Source organism: Oreochromis aureus, linkage group 11 (genome assembly GCF_013358895.1).
Source record: "Oreochromis aureus strain Israel breed Guangdong linkage group 11, ZZ_aureus, whole genome shotgun sequence".
NCBI lineage: Eukaryota > Metazoa > Chordata > Actinopteri > Cichliformes > Cichlidae > Oreochromis > Oreochromis aureus.
The window spans coordinates 14214057-14235173 of record NC_052952.1 but is presented as its reverse complement, the minus strand read 5'-3'; the positions used below and the strand labels follow the sequence as shown (position 1 = coordinate 14235173).

The 21117-nt window shown below is 38.9% G+C and overlaps 1 protein-coding gene across 1 annotated transcript in view; it reads right to left on the bottom strand.

Annotated features, from left to right (window-relative positions):
• The window catches only part of me1 (malic enzyme 1, NADP(+)-dependent, cytosolic), a 79145-nt gene that overhangs the window by 21304 nt on the left and 36724 nt on the right, over positions 1-21117 (bottom strand). Inside the window, 1 exon segment of the mRNA XM_031740295.2 lies at positions 1151-1226. Within this exon segment, the coding sequence (XP_031596155.2) occupies positions 1151-1226 (76 nt within the window).

Sequence of the window (21117 nt, the reverse complement as noted above, 5' to 3'; positions counted from 1 at the left end):
ACCTCGTAAATATTTCACATCTTGCCTTATTTCAGTCACCAGTATTCTTCACTCCAGCTGGTAATGACTTCAATCGCCGGCTTTCAAGTTGAGTAAAGTTAAACACACCACCCATTAGCTTGTTCTGCATCAGTCACCACAACACTACAGCACTACTCTCTTTCTGTTTTCACACCCCTTAGTGTTAACATAGGACACAAGCACTACACATTTGAAAAGAGTGTTTTTCTGTTTCTGTCATGGCCTTGGGTCTGTGACCCAGCATTTTGTGTTTTGAATGATCATTAATAGTCTCTGATTTCATTGTTATTTATAGTTTCTAGTCTCTTGGCTTCTGTCTCTCTGCTTCCCCTGTGTTCCTTGTGTCACGTCTAGTAAAGGGATGTTTTCATGTCTGTGCTTCGGATTGTTTCAGTGTCCGTCCCTGTCTCTATGTCTGTCTTGTGTTTCCTGTTTTACTTTGATAGTCTTGTATGCTATGTTAGTGTTTTCAGTTTTGCTTTCCCCGGTCTCGTTGTGTGTGCTTTCTCCCTGCTGTGCTCTCCTCCTTTGTCTTCCTCAGTTTGTGGCCGGATCGTCTGCGTATCACCCTCTGCATTTTGCCAGGTTCCAGGTTCCTCGTCTCAGGTTTTCATGTTTCATGTTTCCTCTCAGGTTTTTAGTTCCTTTTCATTGCTTTTGTAGTTGTCTACCAGTTTAGGTTTTTCTTTAGTTTAGTCTTTGCCATTTCCTGCTTTTGTTTGTATTCCGTTCCTGCCGCTAATAAAGGCTCACTCACAGTTAAGTCCATTTGGTTTTGGCCTCCATTTAATATGTTTCCAGTGAGACAAAAGAATATAATAGGAATAGTACCAGACTTTTTTTCTATCTGGAACACATGACAGCAGGTGACCACAGGACATCAGAAAAATAGACCTGAGCCAAAGATCACCAAAAATAATTGCATAATTTTTGCATCAGTGTTTTTATGACTCTATCACTGCTGACCTTATGCTGATTTTAAGTATTTTGGATAAGTATCGGTCACATTGTGCTTTACAGGTGCAGGGATTTTGATAGTTAATAGCAAAACTGATAATATATATATCAGTTTATATATATATAACAAACTGATAAAAACTGAGTTAATGCCACTGTTTGAGTTATTTACCCTTATGTCCTTTTCTGGCCAGTTCTGTAGTATTGAAGCAATGTGACCACGGTCGTGAATAGTGATAAACAGCCCCCTAGAACAGAGAAAAACAGACATTTAAATTTTTAAGATATTAGACAGTTAACCAGAAGAGCCTCTTTCTCAGTCTTTAAGTTTGACCTTTCTGCTCTAACAAAGCAAAATGTCACTAAGAAAATCTTGGCAAAAGAATAGCAACACATCAACACTTTGTGCTTAAAGAACGAGCCTGAAATCTTTACCTCATTAACTGTTTGAAGTGAACCGCTATTTCATTTCTGCCTGTCTTTCTTCTGAACAAAACTATGTTGAGTATTGGAGTAATGTTAAGCCCAGGGCTTCTTCAGAGACTTTGCTTTGGACACCAAATATTCACTGATCTTAGTCCACCTATCCCACCCCACCCAACCCTACCTCCCTTACCAAACCTCTGTCTTTGTTTTTTTTTTTCTCACTTACATCAATGTCCTTTGCTCCAGGACAAGGATAAAGAGATCTTCTCAATGTGTGGGGTCCCACTATAGTACCTTTCCTATTTTACTGACCCATCTGGTTATAGTATGTAAGGGCAAAACCTCCCTCGTATGCCAACAACAGTAAAAACATCACTATTTATAAGGATCTGCTCATAAAATGAAAAAAAGCATCCCAGATCAGTGCTTATGGTGGAAACCAGGAGGAAAATGCAAACAGTATGAGACGCTGTTAAATGTAAGAAAAAAACAGAGTGAGATGAAGAAAAAGACAAAAAAGTGTCAAATAAAAAAAGGCTGTGATATGGCAGGAATGAGGTAGGAGGAAACACAGTCAACATGGGTTTCCACTTAAAAAAAAAAACACAGCAGAAAAGATTAAATTAAAAATTCAGTGGATATCCCACATGTGAACAGCCTTAAAACAGATGCTTTAATTAAGTGCACTTGATGTAGTTGTTATGATTTTCCTTATTTTAAAATAAACTTTAACACACTATCTATCTATGTATCTATATATGTTTTATCTATAGACAGACAGGCAGATAAACAGATAGATCCACCTTCAAATAATGAGCGTAATACTAATTGTGAATCAGTTAGTGTAATACTCTGGTATTACCTGTGAGGACAAAGCTCAGACTCAGGGACAGCCAATAAGAGGAAGGTTAGATTAGTGGCAAAGTGGCAGAGTATAAGATAAATATGCAATATTTTGAACTGTGAATCAAAAGGTACTCTAGCAGAGTCCTGGAAATGAGCAAAATGGATTCAATTTAAACAGCTTTAAAACCACATGCTCAATAGCAGACCTTTTAAGCCAAACCATCAGCTTTTAGGATAAACTTTAGCCATTTCTGAATCAAGATGTGTGTGTTTGGTTTGAGCAGTGTAGCTGATCATGTGATGACCACATTTAAATGGAAGAGACGCTTATACGTGGTAAACAACATCAGTAGTCCCGGGGCTCTGCTGGGTGAACTATGTGTCCTTCTTCATCTGTTATTGAGGAGGCGGGCTCATACCCAAAATGCTTTTTTGAACTTGTTGTTTTCAGGCTTTTTGTTTTGTTTTATTTCATAGCCACTACACACAGGGCTCACCTTTAAACATGACTATAAAAATTTACTATACAGCAGTGCAACTACTCCATGAAGCAGATACTTCAAGTGTAGACAGAAGTGTTTTGTTGTGCAGCATGACAAAAGCTGACATTAAGAGACCATACGTTTGCAAGAGAAGGTAGCTCTGTCTTGTATGCCCCCCCAAAAATATCATACGTTTTTTCTTAAAAGTTTTTTGAGCAAGACCCCAATGTATTAAAACTCAGTCACACCCAATCCAGTGAGCACTCCACCCTATACCAGCTGAAAACCTCAGACCTGGAGGTGGTAGTTCTCATTCTTACCAGTTCACATTTCTCAGCTACAGACTGCCCCAGTGTAAGCTAGAAGTCACCACCTGATGAAGCCAAAAGAATGACATCATCTGCAAAAAGCACAGAGGTGATCCTGAGGCCATCAAACCAGAAACGCTCCATCACTTTGCCGCACCTAGAACTTCTGTCCATAACAGCTGTGAGCAGAATCAATGAACTGAAACTTTCACTACAGTTTTAGAAAGACTGAATGGCGGGCAACAATGAGCCAGCCACCCCATATACCTGAAACACACTGCCACAGGATAATTCAGGATAGATCATGGGATTGCTATCAATTGCATCCTCAAAATCCACAAAACACATATGGACTGGTTGGGCAAACTCCCATGCACCCTTAAATATCATGAAGAGGACAAAGAGCTGGTATAGAGAGTTCTACAACCAGAACAAAAACCACATTGTTCCTCTTGAATCTTAGTTCACCTAATGGACAGATTCTCCTCTCCAGTATCTGGGAGCTTCCCAGAGAGGGTGAGGAGTGAGATCCCCCTGAAGTTACAGCATAGCCTACCAGCCATGGCCTCCATGTCATGTTGGAGAGAAACATCAGCTAGTACAGCCCCACAACATCCAGAGCATTAAAAAACACAAGACAACTGTCAAACACCCCAGGAACCCTGTCACTTAGAAGTTGTTTAACTAGTTCAGTGAAAGGGGGCCTGGAGTGATGGATGAGTTTCTGCATTATGTCCAGGAAAAAGAAAGTTTATTGGGCAACAGATACACAAATAATAAATCAGTCAGGCTCTAAATACAACAAACAGAGCATGAATGACCCAAGACACTGCCTGTTGCAAAGCCTTTAAAAAGTGCAGTGGTTCCTCTAATAAAAAAAAGGTCTGGAGGTCAAATAAAGGTCACATGGCCACAGACATCTGGCACTCAAAAAGTTTCAACTCTTCTGACGCACATCTGCACGCATCTGCACATCTATGCACAAAAATGTCGGTTCAAAAGCAGCGCGGAGAGATCATTAAGAGAGTCTGCAAAATGTCTGCAGCTGTAAGGGGCTGTAGGGATCAGGACAAGAGCGAGGAGAAGGAGTGGCCTGCTGTGTGTGTTTATGTGAGGCCAGGAGGACATGAGCCACTGCCAGCAACAGCATTATGATGAATTTTTGGGGAAAGAGAGGTGATGGAGCTGAAAGGTTGACCCCAAAATATGACTGTTGGAAAACAATTTCATACAATGAATCAAAGCAGACAGGCTGGCTGGCAGTAATTCCTAACCTCTGTCAACCTGAATATTACCAAAAACATTTCAGGTTCATGTTTTTCATTATTTCTCTTCCTCCAACACTAATTTTCTGACACTTTGTACTTTCCGGGAAGCTGTAGACCTCATGACCTGAGCCACTCCTTTGAGCTTAATCAGGATTACAGCTCATAGAATAGTAAATAAATTTATCTCAAAACGTCACAAGTCATAGTGTTTTAAATCCATCATCACGGTCTATCTAGGATAATACATCTGGAACACTGATTTTACATGGACAAACCAAGCTGGATGAGTCACTGTCAATATATGGCAGCTGTAAGGGAGGTGTGTACGATATGAAGCCTTTCACCCACAGGAAACAGTACAGTAAACTGTGTGTGTAGTGGACATGGACACACAAACAAAAGGGAAAAGAGAAGTGTGTCTTACATATTTGTGTGAGAACATTGTTGCAGAATGAAATCATTGCTGCTAGTTATAGGTTCAGATTTGGGTTGAGGGTAAAGGAAAATTCCACCCTCTGATAGTTTGATCGTTGCTTAGCTAACAAGAAAAAATAAGGTGGACCGCATAATTTCTTGGCCATAAAGATTTGTGGCCAACACTGATATTGTTTTTCCTACAACAATGATTTCAAACTTTCTTTGTAAGAAGTAAATCTGCTGCTCTGTCAGATGAATTCAAAATGTCTTGCAACCAAACCTTTCAGCAGTTATTTATTCTGTGTATTTATACAACATTTTTGTTATATTAGTTTCCTATTTGAATAGCTCATACATATTTATATCAACCTTTCATAGAAAGTTTTCTGTAGTCTGGAATTTTAATGTTTATTCTTGTCTACATTTAGTCTTTCTACCATAATTTCCAGCTAAGGAATAACTAGCGGCCTATGCATTCATACTGCGATGAATGCATCGGAGAGCAACTTGGAATTAGTATTTTGCCCAAGGATACTTGACATGCAGACTAGAGGAGCCAGGGATCGAACCACCAACCTTTCAATCAGTAGGTGACCTGCGCTACCTCCTTAGCTACAGCTAAGATAATCCCTAATGTATGTTTGTTCCCTACTTTAAGTTAACCATTCTAACCATCAATCTTATCAATTAAAATCTAAACAATTAAATGTTTCCTCTTACTTGTTACCTAACGGTTCCTCCAACTTTTAGCTAACTTTTAGCTAAGCAACTTTAGTAACTGCTTTCACCAAAAGATTAACAATAACTTGGCAACTATAACTTCAATTCTTATTTGATGGGTAGTTTTTCCTACACTCTAAATTCCTGTTGTTCAGGTGTAACACCTGAAGCAGTAAGTAAACAACATTTTAAAAATATTTTCACAGTAGATGAACAATCTTTAGGCCCATTCCAAACCACTGGAGTAAATATCTCTGGTTAAGAGGCACATTTTCGTCCTCGGATTGATGCTTTGGCTTCTTATTCCACTTTTTTTAAAGTTTGCTTTTTAATGTGCCTGTTTGTGTGTGTGCATGTGTCTGGCTGCTGCTGATATAATAACCACAATGAGTAACAGACGCCCTATTTTCTAGATGAGAGGATAGCCACAAAGCATTGAGCAACCACGTCTGGCTCCTGCACTGTAAGAGTGTGGAGTGAACACAGAAGGTAAAGAAAACAACCTGATGCGCCGAAACAGCCCAACTGCTGACCTGCAGCCCCATACAAAACACACCCCAGGGATTGTGGAAAAGGCTGCTGGACGCTGTCGGGAGGAAAAGCTGCTTTCTTCACCATGACCCCAAAACACACCAGAACCCCACGAGAAAAGCAACCTCCAATCTTTGACCCGTGTCCACACCAAACCAGCCACCATTCTTCACTCCCGCCATGAAACCTTAATCTTCACTGTGCTGGACGCCCTCAGTTAGCAAGGTTCAACTGACACAATGGACACAAATCACTGAGAAAGAGTGTGAAAACAATGTTAAAGGGTCACAGCCACGCAATATGAGAATTTGACAACTAATTAAGCAACAAATCTAGCATGAAAAACTTTTTTTATGGTTTGTCTTTGGCCCCTGAGGAAAAAAAATTATGACAGGATTTAGTTCTTGATTTTATAAACTTGTTTGAAGAGTCTAACTGAACCTGAATGGCACCTGCATGTTATTAGTGTGACTTTGCCCAGAGTCAGGAGGTAAATGTCCATTCAGTCGAGAGGATCCAGTGGTTACTGTATGACTTCAGGTTTTTCACTTATAAACTAAATTAATGAGATTTTCTTGGCAGAGCCTTTAAACACACACAACACACAGCATAAAGGCTACTGATTCATTTAACAATCAGAAGTTTATTTAAATGGTATTAAAGAATAATTAGAGATTAGAGTTAGGTTTTACAAATTGGGCACAGTTTTAAAAGTAACTCTATGTAAACAGAATCTTATGTTCATCTTCTGACCCCACCTTTTTTAGCACTGCGTTTATTTTGTTGTCTCTAGGCCACAAGATAAAAAATAATACACAACATTTTAGAATTTTAGTCAAGCTGATCCTCCCTTAACTGTATACACTGTCTAGTAGGTGCATAATGTAATATGCATATGCATCATGGAAAATTCTGGGCTCACCAAAAACTTTGGTATTTAACCAAAGTCTTGATAAAAACAAATGGCACCAGGTCAAAATGGCATCCCATAAATTTCTAGACTGCTTATCCAACTTGGGGTTGCTAGAGTCTATACCAACTTTATTTTAGTTTTTAGATGCTTATTTTTATATACAAAAGATCGTATGTCATGCAATTTAGTACTGAGCTGCTTGAGATCACTGACATGCAAAAGCTTAAGGGTTATGTAATGAGAACAGGTATCTAAGTTGTATAGAAGTAACTGCATACCAACAGATTCACACTGGGAGGTACAGAAAGAAGACACATTTAGCTCATTAAAGGATGTAAGTCCATGTCACTTTCACATACTGTAGTGGTGCTGCATATGCACTTAATTATCAATGACTTGCATCACGCCAAGATCCTCCATACACAGATGAGGACAAAATTACAAAAGTTTTTATTTGTTAAAAACTTTAACATTTTTTAAAGTTTTTTCTTTCCCAAGCAAACATTTCTTAACACATTAGTTTTCTTTAGAAAGCATACATTATTTTTCTTTGCACCCAATAACATAATTATTTCAGAAATAAACAAAAAATACCAGGATCAGTACTATTAGTCCCTTGACAAACTGAGCTTTTTACTGAGCCATACTGTAGCACAAACCACTGCTGTGCTCAAAGCAGCTTTTCTTTACACAGTAAAAAAAACTTTAGCAAGTGTTTGAGCTGTCAGTAAAGAAGACATCATGCCAAAAACAAAAGAAATCTGTTTAGATTTGAGAAAAAGGAATCGTTGATGCTCAAAGAGCAGGAGATGGATACAAAGTTACTACAGCGTTTCCAAGTGTCAAGAACTGGAGTGAAAAGTATCATAAAGAGACCCAGACAGTACATAACAAAACTGGCAGAGGTGGGAAGTCCAAGATTTCAACGATTCTGGAAAGCTGGAAAACTAGTAAAGATGCATCTAAAGACCCCAGAACAACTGCCAAGACATGAATGAATAACTTAGCCAAGTCAGGACTGTATTTTCAAAGAAGACAGTCACTAGAAGCCTGCACAGGAATGACTGTGAGGTTACAGACCAAGAAAATCTTCATTTCTGCAGAAGAAATACCTTCGAGCAAGAATGAAATATGATGAGGAAAACCTGGAGAAAGATTATACATACTGAAAGTGTATCTTTTGGACTGAAAGAAAAAAATCGAGCTCTCTGGCCAGAGGAATAGGCATACAACCCAAAAAACAGTGTGCCACAGTGGAACACAGTGGTGGGAGTATTATGCTGTGGGTATGCTTTAGTACAAACCTTTTTGCCCAAAATATTTTCAGTGAGGTGTCGCAGATGAATACAACAAAATAAAACTAGTGCCGGTAACACATAACACACGTGGTTAACGATAAAACGATAACAAAATAGCTGAAAAACGATAAAAACCCTGAAAACCATACATTTCATGAGCTGTGGGGGTCGGTACCAAACGACTCACGGACCGCTTTTAGTACATCTGGAACTGGGAATCTCATCAATGTGGAAGGAACCATGAAGAACAAAGAATGTGTGAAGATTTTGAAAGAAAAGCTCAAGCAGTCAGCAACAAAGCTGGGTATGGGTCATCACTTTGTCTTCTAACAACACACAAGCCGAAACATCTCTCTCATGCAGAACTACCTCCAGAAGGCCAGTGAGAACTTTGTTGACTGACCTGCACAAAGCCCTAACTTGAATCCCACTGAAAATTTGTGGGGCAAACTGAAGATCAATGTCCATGCCAGAAGGCCATCAAATCTGGAGGATCTAGAGAGATTCACAAAAGAAGAATGTGCCGAGATTGCTCAGTAGACGTATGAGAGACTTGCTCCAGTTAAAAAGTATAAACAATTAACTATTAGCATCAAGGAGCTAATCACTGATAGTTTTTGAATATTGTACCAATTTTTGTAAAAAGTATAAAATAATTGAACTAAAAATTCCTTGCATCAGAGGATATAAAAAGGCTAATCACCCCATCTATAGTTTTGGGTCGAATATTGTTAAATTTTCCTCTGTTCTAAATGTATTCTGTTTTTGTATTTCCTGAAAGGTCTGTAAAATAATGGAAATAACTGAGAAGATGTCATAAAAATTCCTTGTTCTGTTTAAAAGCACTCAGAAAATATAAAAAGGCAGCTATAATTCTGTCCCCATCTATATAGCTGGGGTACATGCTGAGAATGAACATGAAGCAGATATTCATCAAACTGTAGTTACCACATTGGGAAACCTATGATACACAAAAGCTAAGGCGCTCCGAAAACACTGTCCGCTTTTCACTGGAAAATATTTATTCAGTGCTTGAATTCTCTTGATATCTTTGGCTTTTCAAAGACAAAGTATCTATTTCTGACAGACCAATGGCTGAGATATTTAGGTATCATTTTATTAAAGTTGGGAAGATCAACAAACGTTCACAGGAACAAAAACACACCATTCATCAGAAGAGATTAATCAGTTGGCCAAAGGGTTCAAGAGATGAAGAGTTAAAAACACAAAGATGAACCACAAATTTAAATGTAATGCAACTGGATACCAAAAACACTGTTGTTGTTTTTTTGAAAAACAGTTAAAATAACAGTATGAAAGGAGATATTATTTATGCTATTTTAGTGCGATCAGTTCAGAGCTTAAATTAAACTGGATTTACACTGATGCAGAGCAGTGAAGATATTCTGTTATATCTAAGATATCTGTTATATCAACGATATTGGGGTGGCTGTAGCTCAGGAGGTAGAGCACGTCATCTACTAATCAGAAGGTTGGTGGTTTGATCCCTGGCTCGAGAGCGCTTCGAGTCCTCTGGGAGAGTAGAAAAGCGCTATATAAGAATCAGAACATTCTACGCTGACATATGGAGTCCTGTCTACTCAGAAAAAGAAATTAATAGACTGCCAACTAATTAAAAGAGGTCCTTTAGTAAAAACTGACCAGATTTGTTAACATTTTTAAGGTATCATGGAAGCCAAGTACACTACATTTATATAACGGTTTGTTCCACATAAGGTAATGTTAATAAATAAAACAAGAGACTATGGAAACAAGACTAAATGCTGAAATACTCAAAACGACAACGCTACCATCCATTTTCAACATTTTAAGGCAGTACCAAACAGGAAATCAGCTGACAATTTTGCAGGTATTTGAATTTTTGACTCTAAATTTCATGGTGATCAAATTCCAGATATCCTGAGGTCATATCTCGAAAATCCAGCAAGGAACTGTGCAGTTATTGAACAAACCAAATTACATTCAGAAACACATTTCCTCCTCTCCAGCTGCTTAACCCTTCTTAGCTCTTCTGACATGGGCGTGTGCACTTAATGCCACAGTGAATCACCACCAAGCCTCCATTGCACCTTGGTTTACCAACATTAAAGGAGAAAAACACAGAGACATGAAGGGAATTGAGCCTCCAGCTTCTCATTCGCCACAGGGTCAACCAAACAGTTCAGTCCTGATTGTGACATGAAGATAACAGTGTTTTGAATTTTTCTACATGTTTCAATTTGGATTGAACATCAGTCTCCTCTTGTAATTACACCAGAAAGACAGTCATCCTTCTCTATAAGTGAGTGCAGCATCTTCTACGGCACACTCATAGGCAGACAGAGGCATTTCTGTTACTGGATGTGGTACCTAACCACAAGCTGTAGAAAAGGACAGACAGCACAATACTTAAGGAGCAAAACTGCCGGTTTTGACTTACTTGCTTCCTTTGCTGAGAAGCATTTAATAAGTTAATGGCTTTCTAAGAAAAGAGTTTTGTGGAGAATAGCATTGCACAGATGAGATTGTTTTTTATTTTATGACAAAATGTATTTTGTCCTTAGCTGTAACTTAACTACCGTATCCATATAATGTAAAAGCAAAACAGAAAAAAAAAATCTCTAATGTTTAAAAACTGAGGTCATGCTGTTGGTTATGGTCGACTGGTCATTTCCAGAGCAATTTAGCAAGTGAGGCCAAAAGGAGTGAAGCTGTCGGTATTAAAATAACACCCTTGTGCTGCAGCACCTCGAGCAGCCAAGCAACTGACTAATCCAATAGCGCTAAGGAAGAAAACTGTGAGAAGAGCAGGTCTGGCAGACCCAATCAATAACCATGTTCCTGCTGCTGCTGACGCCAATGCTGTCCACTTTTAAAATAACTAATTGCAATGGAAATGATGACCATCAATGAAGCAGGAAAAAAAAGCAAAAGTGCTCTGGGAATGGTTAAGAGAAATTTGCTAACACAAAAACAACAGGACATGGAATCCACACAGTGGGTGAATAGTTTAGAATTATAATGAATGAATAGAATTAGCTCAACAAATACAATTCCTATTTCCCTGTCTTAGTACAGCCTCTCGGTCATTGTTAGAGCAGAAAAAAAATCTTTTGTCGTGTTTCTTCGAGGAATTTATCACAGCAGTAAGAAAACTGTGCACAGAACTTTTGTTCAGCACCTCTCTCATGAGTCGAAAATGAAATGTGATGGGAGGGATTCTCTTTCCACACACCCATCTCTCGAGGCACTGTGACTCTCCAAAGACAATGCACTCTTCTAATGCTTCCCACCTTCTATGGCACGCTCACACTTTGACAGGATTCCATCACTTTAAGAGTGTTCAGCACGCTGCCTGATTCACCCACAAGTGAGAACCAGCTCCAGTGTCTGGCCTCAGACACTGGAGCTGCCCCCGCTTCATTCCACTGCAGCCCACTGAAGTTAGCCGGGGCTTTCGCATAACTAATCTGTCATGAAGATTTCGCAACTTGGGAGCTGTGCATGTGGGGGGGTAGCGCTAGAGAACTCAAGTCCAAAATGAACACAGTTTAGCCAATTTGATCAGCCTTTCATCACTCCAGATATCGTGCTGAGGCAAAACATAAGAAGACATGGAATCTCTGACAAAGGCCAACCTTCAGGTGACGAAAATAGCAAGCAGCCAGTGTGAGGTTCTGGGCTTTCATAGCCAGCCGTCTGCTCTAACTGTCCGGGTGAAGGACTGTCCAGTTTTTTGTCCGCCAACCTTACATAACTCAAAGGGCAAGAAACAGCAGGAAAATCCTGTTCCAGCACAAAGGCCCTGCTAAAAGAATCAGAGGCACAGACCTGATGAACCCAGCTGGTTATTAGATGAGTTTCAGTCCTGTGCAAGCAGCTTTTCCATTCATTTGCTACTTTTCACACACATCCTGACATTTGATTCATGCCAATGACGTTTTATGTGGGATGCAAACTCAAATTCAACTGGTTTTGCCATGGCCAAAAGTGTAGAAACTGGTCAAAGTGTACCGTGTTTATTTGCAGATTCTCTGTGTTAGCAACAGTGGTCAACACTGTGTTACGTGAAGTATGCAAGAAGCCTAAACTATATAAAATTCAAATAAAGAATAGTTCATGAAAAACCAGACTGATGATTAGACAGAAGTGCTCTAAAATCACTGAGCACTCTATAGAATGACAATGATTTATGACCTATTGTATGCTCAGGCTTTCACAGAAAAAATGTGGATTGCATTTTAGGGATGTCTGGGGTGGTGGCAGACTAGATGCCATAGTGTTCACTATTAACCAGATGGGAAAGTACTTTCCGAGTATCCAATTCTTCATGGCTTAGAGCTGCAAAGATAATTCATGTAATATGTGACATGAAGTGAGAAGGTAAAGCCATTACTGTATATTTTGCAAAAATATTACAGGTCAATGCTAAATAAAAGATGCGTTTTTCTCTCCATAGTCATGGTCTCTAGTGCTTTTAAATCAGCCAAAAGACAGTCCAGTGCTGTGAAATTCATACTGTCATTTGATAATTAACTGGAAACTTCAAATAGTTCATAAACCTGGTTGTCTGGTTTTAGAGAAGGTTAATAAGAGATTGCGTGGTTCTGCAGCAGCTCACCTGACGCATGAGGCTCAGCTTTTACATATAAAACCATACAGAGTACAAATAAGCATACCAAAGCTGTTCATCCCGACTTTCACTAGTGAGATATGGGTTTGTGCCATTTGAATCCAGGTAAATGTGAACTTCTTTTTAGACTTAATGAGCCAATTATTTTCAGTATCTGCTTGTACCTTGGTTAGGCTAAGGCAAAATAAAAAAATCTTGGTTTGGTTTAGGAAACTAGAGTAAAAATAGGATGGCAACTTCTGCTTGTTGAGGTTATTAAGCATGGCTTGTTGAACAATTGCAGTTACTCAGTGATTGTCAGATGCACTGAATTTTTTTCACATTCTGCGACTAATTGCAAGCAGTTGCAGCAACTAAGTGACCACCGTGAGGTTGAGCCTTCAATCTCTGGACACTCACGGGTCTCCAGTCACGGTCTGAATTGGGCTGACTGCTGTCACTCTCAGATAGATCGTCAAACTTTTGGAAATAACTGCACTATAATTTAGAAAAACAGACTGCCAACATGTTGCAATCAGTCTGAGTCAGCCTGGATTACTTTTTCAAATCTATGAGGTTCTCGCTGGATTTTGAGTGTAAGGAGTTAATGTGAATTTCTGTGTATGCAGCCATCCACAGATTTACAATTTTGGATAATTTATCACAGTTAATTGGCCTATTATTACAGATTACATGTAACTGGCAACTTAATCCCACTCAATAGAAAACTGATAGCAGACTCTGTCTTACTGTGCTATTCTTCACGCACTAAATTTGTTTTGAAGACAGCAACTGGCTACCAGTGACTAGACTTGATCCTCATCTTTGAAGCAAATATTTCAAAGCATTATGTTTGCAAGTACATTGCACACAGTTGCAATACTTTTGCTTGTCATGGTTATACCAGTAATTATGTGGTTAAAATGTCCCATGTTAAAATCAGATGTTTTGGGTTGTTTGACTATACATGGATGCAGCACTTAAGCTTTTAGGTTACATTAAATGAAACTAATTAAAAAAAAAAATAAAATCTTTGTTCTATGTAATTCCACATAAAAAGAAGCATTCAGCTCAGTGTGATTTAACTACAGGTAAAATAAACCAAGTCACTAACATTTTGATTATAATTGATTTAATTTCGCTTAACATATCTACAGACAGAATTCTAGAATGGATTCTACTTGTTTTAAAGAAGCATTTGAGCAATTCTACCGAAAAGAAGAATGTGTGCCCTGTTAATATGCAACTGCCTAGAAGGTGGCATTTTTTACCTCTAAGAAAAACTGAGCTCAGTCCTAAATCAAAGTGAACGTTCAGGGGAGAGTTCAAGTGTCGGATAATTAAAACGGAAGAAAGGGAGTAACCTGGGGTCAAACCTCGTTCCTGCCGAGGTCACACAGAGCGCTGAAGAGTTGAGGTGTCTGCAATACTACTTACTAAGATTAGTCGTAATAACCACAAGGTCAAAGTGCATTTGGTGTCCTGTAAGTAGACACTGAAACCCAACACGCTCACTTGAAGTATTAACAAGAATGTATATCAATGTCATAGCCCATGTCATACACAAATTCAATCTATATAACAAACACTTTATGCAACATTTCAGTGTTCTATGCCACACTCCAGAGGAAATATGAACGGTATGAAACAGCAGGATGGTTTCAGGCGTTCGACTTCCAATTAGCTGTGCCAAAATACGCTCTAAGTAAATCATGTCATGTGTATTTACAGTATACATTTTGGTGTTACAACACATTGGCAGGGTTCAAATAGGCTTGAGCAAGATAAACCAAGTTTTATTGTATTTATTTTATCTACAAATAAATTATCCCAGGAGATGCAACAAACTGTGCAGCAGGTTTGCAGAAGCACGTCGACTCATTAGGTGCTCAAAAATAAGCATGCCGTTGCCTCTCATGTCAAGTAATCTTGTTGTACGTTTCTGGCTCACTGCACAGGGCCTTTGAGTGCTTACCATAATTCTTACAGCAATCACACTGAACAATGAATAATCACTATTTATTTACTGGACTGAGGTGCAACGCTCTGGTTTCCGCTCCGTTTAAGCCAACTTTCTTCTGATTGGTTGACCTTCCCAAACAGAATATTTGAACAGCAGGTAGGTGGGGCTTCTGTGCTCACAACCACAGCTGTGTTTTGCCTGACATGACAATATCCAGGACATCAACTCTCAAGCTAACCATTTAGAGAATTTTGACTTTGCTTTGAAAAAAAGAAATGAAGCTGTTGTAATCACTAAAGACCTCCAAACTCTTTGTGTATGTGCTGCACAAAGCATGCTCTTTAATCAATGTATTCTTAACACTTGACCATTCTTAACACATTTAATAAACGTGAGTGTTAGTAGAATCCATTATTGTATCCACAGTCAGATGGACTGAATCATCTCCAATTCCCACTGCCTGGAAGTACCGGAAGATGTGAGTTCAGGCCCTCTGCAAACACAAGTGTTTGAAATGACATGGTTTGATTTCCCAAGAGCTGCATTTAAGGCTGTGTTTATATTAACATTATACTATGTTCTCCAGGGCAAGCACCACAGGAACTAACAGGGACAGTTCATGGAGAGCGGTTCATGTCCCAGCACACTCACAGAGAGGTTTCCCACTGTGCGACAAAGGTTTGGACAGATTAATGTATTTTTTATTGAAATAAACAGTTTTCTGACTGTCTCAGTTGAAAGTGAAATACCTAAAGCCAAAAGACATTCCTTAATCCTCTCAAATAACACACTTTAATTACAGTACGGTGATTGTGTGTGCAAAGCAATCCAAGTTTGGAAGCCGTTTGACTGATTCCACAACTAATATGGCCCATAAGTGCAGATGGATATCTTCAAATTTTCCGTTTCTAACCTCAGGCCAAATATCTGACAGGTCTACAAGCGCTCAATGCCAAAGTTGAGCTGAGAGCTGATGGAGCTGTCAAAACAGAGAGAAATTAGCCTTTAGTGCTTTCTCACCATTAGCTACAGTAAGCAGAGGAGACTGCTAAACTGGCTAATAAGAAGCAGAGCTGTTTAAATATATCAGTGTCAGATACCGTAGTATCTCATATTTCGAGACAAATGGTCTTCTCTAAGTGCAAATATGAAAGCAGTGATTAATGACTGATCTGTTGACTTAGTTCTTATCAGCAAGGATGATGTCCCATGTCAGAATGAAGCTGACCCAGTTTCAGACGTAAGCTGCATGGCTTTAAATTAAGATTTCATACCATTCTGTACACACCGAATAACTAAGGGGCAACAGCAGAGGAAGATTCTAGCTGAGATGTAGCAACCACAAACCACTGAATATGAATGAAATTCAGCAACCTTTAGCAATGACAAGCAAAATAACTGTAACCAATGCAAGCAGGCAAACTTTGAGTTTAACTGTTCTCATCTTTGAAAGGATACAGCGTATTGACATATGAGGGGGTGTAAACACATTATAGGGTTGCCCACATAACCCACATGTTTTTTTTCCAACTGTGAACAGAATATATTACTCAAGAAAAATGGGTCATTTAAGACCATGAAAGGAAATGACAAACATGATCCTTAGTTGCAGGACATACACAGAGTAATTCTTGGTTACACAGAAAAATAACTGTATATGTAGCTGAAATTCTGCCACACCTGGAAAAACTCGCATCATAGCGAATCAAACAGGCAGTTGTGGTGTACTGTCCACAAACTGTCAAGCACACTCAATCCAGCTTCATTAGACCAAGACTGAAGTTATATAGTGACACTATCCTTCTGATGTTGTTTGGTGTTTCCCAGTGTTTGCATCATTCCATTTGGTCACATGTTTTTTTTCTTTTTGTTTTGTTTTTTAATAGCAGAACAGAATGGGGAAAGAGAACACCAGAGATTATAGGTGACAAAATGCAGGCGAACTTGGATTCAGAGTCTGGGAAATTTTGCTTTGGAATTTCCATTTAATCCAGGGGGAAACAAAGGTGGATTCAGCAAACTTCTCAGACACTTTCCCATGTGTGACAGTAAAGATTTGTATGTGCCACCTCTAAGATACAACAACAGTCTGTTTACAGTATATTCTCTATGTATTTTAACCCTTAACATTAAAAATCTTAATTATAATTTTTAATTCGAGCTTATTTTAAAACTGACTGCATTTTTCACTCTGAAGTGTGGCTGTGGAGATTCCTTGGACCATTTTCAATAAAGAAAATAATGAAAAATAGTAATGAAATAAATAAAGATACCCCACTCATATCCACAAATCTGACCTGTTGTGGGATGGCTCTGATAAGGTACTGCGTTAGATAACACACCCATCATTATACATCACACAACAGTGAGGCTTGTGCAGTTCAGCTGTGTAAATCAACTCCGCTGAGGTCTGGGCAACCCTCATACACTAGCTTTGGACCCTCAAACATCTGGGCATCCAAGCAATACACACACATTTGAGTCTTGACAGGTATAATAAAGAAATGATATAGTTTTGTTTCAGTTTGCCGTCTGTCTGTTTATAGGAGCTCTGCGACAGCAGTCTTGGAGAAAACATAACATTGTTAAAACAGAGTGCTAAGTAAGAAGTGGAGGATGTGGGCAACAGTGAAAAATCAGGCTATCCCATAAGGCGTCGTATATAACTCGTCACCCTCTGCTGCTTTTCACCACGTTTTCTTAAAGAGATGACAGCTGCATCAACTTTGTACTAGCTGGGCTGCATTTAGCCATTTGCGCAACTTATTTGACTCACTATCATCGAATTTATTCCTGCAATTTTTTTTCTCTCATCCCAAGGCTCTGTGAAATTCCCATTAAAGCTGTGAGAGAAGATCTGACCTTTCAGTTTGTGTGACATATGCTCAATACATTTTCTGCTGCATGCTGCTAAGGCACCACTGGGTATGCTTTAAAACTGCAAACCAGGCTGAGTGTGATTTACACAGAGTATCAGATAAGTTTCATGGGGATGGTCAGTAAGTCGTGTTTTCCAGTGTGGGCTGGTGAAATATTACTACTCAGCGCCAAAATCGGAACTGTGGAGATGATGTGGGGGGGATAAATGCCAAACACAACTATGGCCTGTAATTTTTTTTGTTTAGAAGAATAGGGACTTTTGCTAATATGTCATTTGGCAGTTCCAGTAAGGTCAGACTGAAATTGATTTTTTTATTCAGCTCCTTTGGAGCTGTGTGTGCACTTCACTACTGAAGAGCTGGGAACTGGCTGGCTTTTGATGAACATCAGTAACACCTGCATTTACCTGCTATTTCATATCAAAACTACTGCTTGCAAGACACCTGCAATGTGGTTCCTGTGTTTTTGGGCAAAGACAGTTCATTTTAAATCAAGCCATCAACATGTGATTGAAGCGCAGACTTTCAGCCTTAATTCAAGGGGTTTAACAAAAGTATTGCATTAACTGTTTAGGAACATATAAACATATACACTGCATAAACAATGTCACATCATATTGTAGAGCTAAAGAAAAATCATCACCTACTGTTATCTCCTGATCCATGCTGTCTCTAACTGCATTTTGAATAGTGTTGAAACCTGTGTCATATTCAACAAAGACACTCATACTAGTTTGTGAACTGTGTCTAACATTAGCACTGTAAACACCAGCAGCCTTCAATGTCCACATAATTTTACTGAAGGTGGTTATGCACTGAGAGACTGAACTGAAAAACTGATCATATGTCAGTTTATTCTGATGCCATCTATATACATATTAGCAACGTGTAGAACAAAATACTGCTGATGATTTTCAGACATATCACGATACACTGGCAGTAGTGTGTTGTTCTTTGGGTTTGTGTAATGTTGCTCATAGTAGTTTCCGAGGTTTGAAATTTGGGCATTTTAAGCTGATTTTTTTTTTTTTAACAAAGTCAGAATCTGAAAAGCAGTGAGTTCAGACTGTGACTGGATGTAAACCAACACAGAGTGTGAGACTAAAGCCAAACCTGTCTGAGGTGAGGTGAGACTTGGACAGAACTGGCCAGGCAGGCTTTTAGGCTGACAGCCATTAGCCAAACCAAACCCCAAGTTAATATCACAATGATTTCATGGTCATTTCTTAAAGACACAGGACAGCAAGCGGACTTTCTAAAAAAAGAAAAAGAAAAGAAAAGGCCAGATGTAACCACCTGGGTTTTCAGGCAGGCTACACTGCTCTCAGTCGTGGAAAGTTATGGCAGTTTGAATTAGCAATGATCCCTGGTAATGCAGGTCAAAGACGATTCAGCCAGGTAGTCTTAATCCAGTACACGCAGTTATTCAAAACATATATTTAGTTTGATTACTTTCCATGTTTACACAGCAAATCGTAACACTACAGTGTATTTAAACTGTATATGAAATCATAAAAAGGGATACTGCAGGAAAAAAGGAGTTAGGTCTGCTGTGTCCTAAAATTTCTTTGCTTTCACTGGCTTGAAAATTTCCTTGGACATAAGCTCTATATTGTTATACAAAGTCCTCAAAGTCCAGAGTGGAATTATTTCCAAATGTTTGCCACTTTCTTCATGAGGTCAGTGTAATTCCAAACCATTTCTCCGCTCCCCACTTCTTCATTATTTCTCCCGATCAAACAAAGCATATTCTGAGTTCTCTCATGGTCTACCAAAAAGAAAAAATGCAGTAAACAAACTCATCAGTAAAAGTCATGCAATTACTCAAAATCTAGAAAGAAATTCTCTTTAGACTCCCATATGTGGGGTAAGTGAAATTTCTTTTACTTGTGGTTCATCATGGTTCAGTAGTCCTGAGTGGATTAACAATCCAGAAGAAGAATGTAGTTTTTTTTGCTTGTCCTGCATGCTTATCAATCCAAATGCACACGCTTGCAGTGTAACACTGTGTGTGGGCCCGAATAATGTGAAGTCACAGCTCAAAAGCCCATAATCTGCGATGTTGGAACACTTCATCATTCAGCACGTGTCCCTTTAGGGGCGGCTAAGGCCTTCAGCTGATGCCTTTCATTATAACCTCCTGCAGCTCGACTTCTGACTTAATCAAAGAACAGCCACTCAAGACTTTGCTTGGGTCTGTTGAAGTGATGCTAAAGTACAGTTTTTATTATAAAGTCCCTGCTAACCTCAAGGCTGTCCAGTCATGGCAAAAACAATCTCTTGATCGAGAGCACAATGCAAAAGCACATGAGAAACTCAGAGATTTGGTGACACAACCAACTGTGGACAACTGTTAGTGATCGATAGGTTTACCTACGGAAACCTTTCGTGATTTGTAAATCTTCTAGACAGATCTTTTTTTAGTTGAAATTCAGTGTGAGTGAGTTTGGGCTATCAAGGAGTGATGAAAAGTGCAGTTACCTTCCAACTTAAGTCAAAATGAGAGCTTCAGAGGAAAAACAAATGTGAAAAAAAAAAAGAATAGTTTCATTACAATTAACTCATTTTTACATTGTTCATTGAAAATAAAATACACTCTTTCAGATAGGAAAGGCATCATAACACCCACAGCCACATACTTCTAATAAATTAGATTAGATTGATCTGACAACATGCCTTTCTCGCATGCCCTGTCTTTAATAACACAGTCCATCTTTGAAAGAGCTCAATGAAAGGGCTTAAGGGCTAAATGTATAGGAAAAAATAGTTTCTGTATATCATATCACATGGTGCACACTGGTGCTAAGACTTTTACAAATAAGAAGAAAAGGTTCTTCACCTTGTCTTCAAGAATGCCTCTTAGTTTTAAGAAAGCCTCCAGCTCCTGACAGATGAAACTATACAGATCCCCTCAAAGTGGAATCCACTCCATCTCCATCAGTAAAATGGATTGGTTCGTATCGTTTATCACAAGGGCCCCTTGAAAAAGCACGGTTGGTAGTGGTAAAAGGGCCTATGAGGATTTTTTTTAGACACACCAAAGAGGTCACAGGAGCACTGAAAATGGCTCAGCTAGAGGTAATTATTTTCAAACTACACTTGGAATCATGTTTCTGCTGAAAAACATTATCATTTATCACAAGTGGGCCCTTTCAACTGTCAAACAAAAGTACACAACCAACATTTATGGTGAGAACAGAAACAAACTTTGTGTGATGAAGACAGGCTAACATTATCTGCTAAACACTATCTGCTCACAAGCTTACAAACCAACAAAAGTAAGCAGAACCAGAAGCACAAATCTTATGATGTGAATGTATTCCTTTGTCCGACGGTCTCTCTCCTATCTAGATCAGTGAATAAGCCTTGGTTTGACAGTTAATAGTGCTCAACTTTGAGCCTCTGCTACAGGTCCTGGTGTCAGAGTGTTTAGTCCAAGAGGCAGATTAGCAGCTAGTCAGCTGAGACAAAGAGAG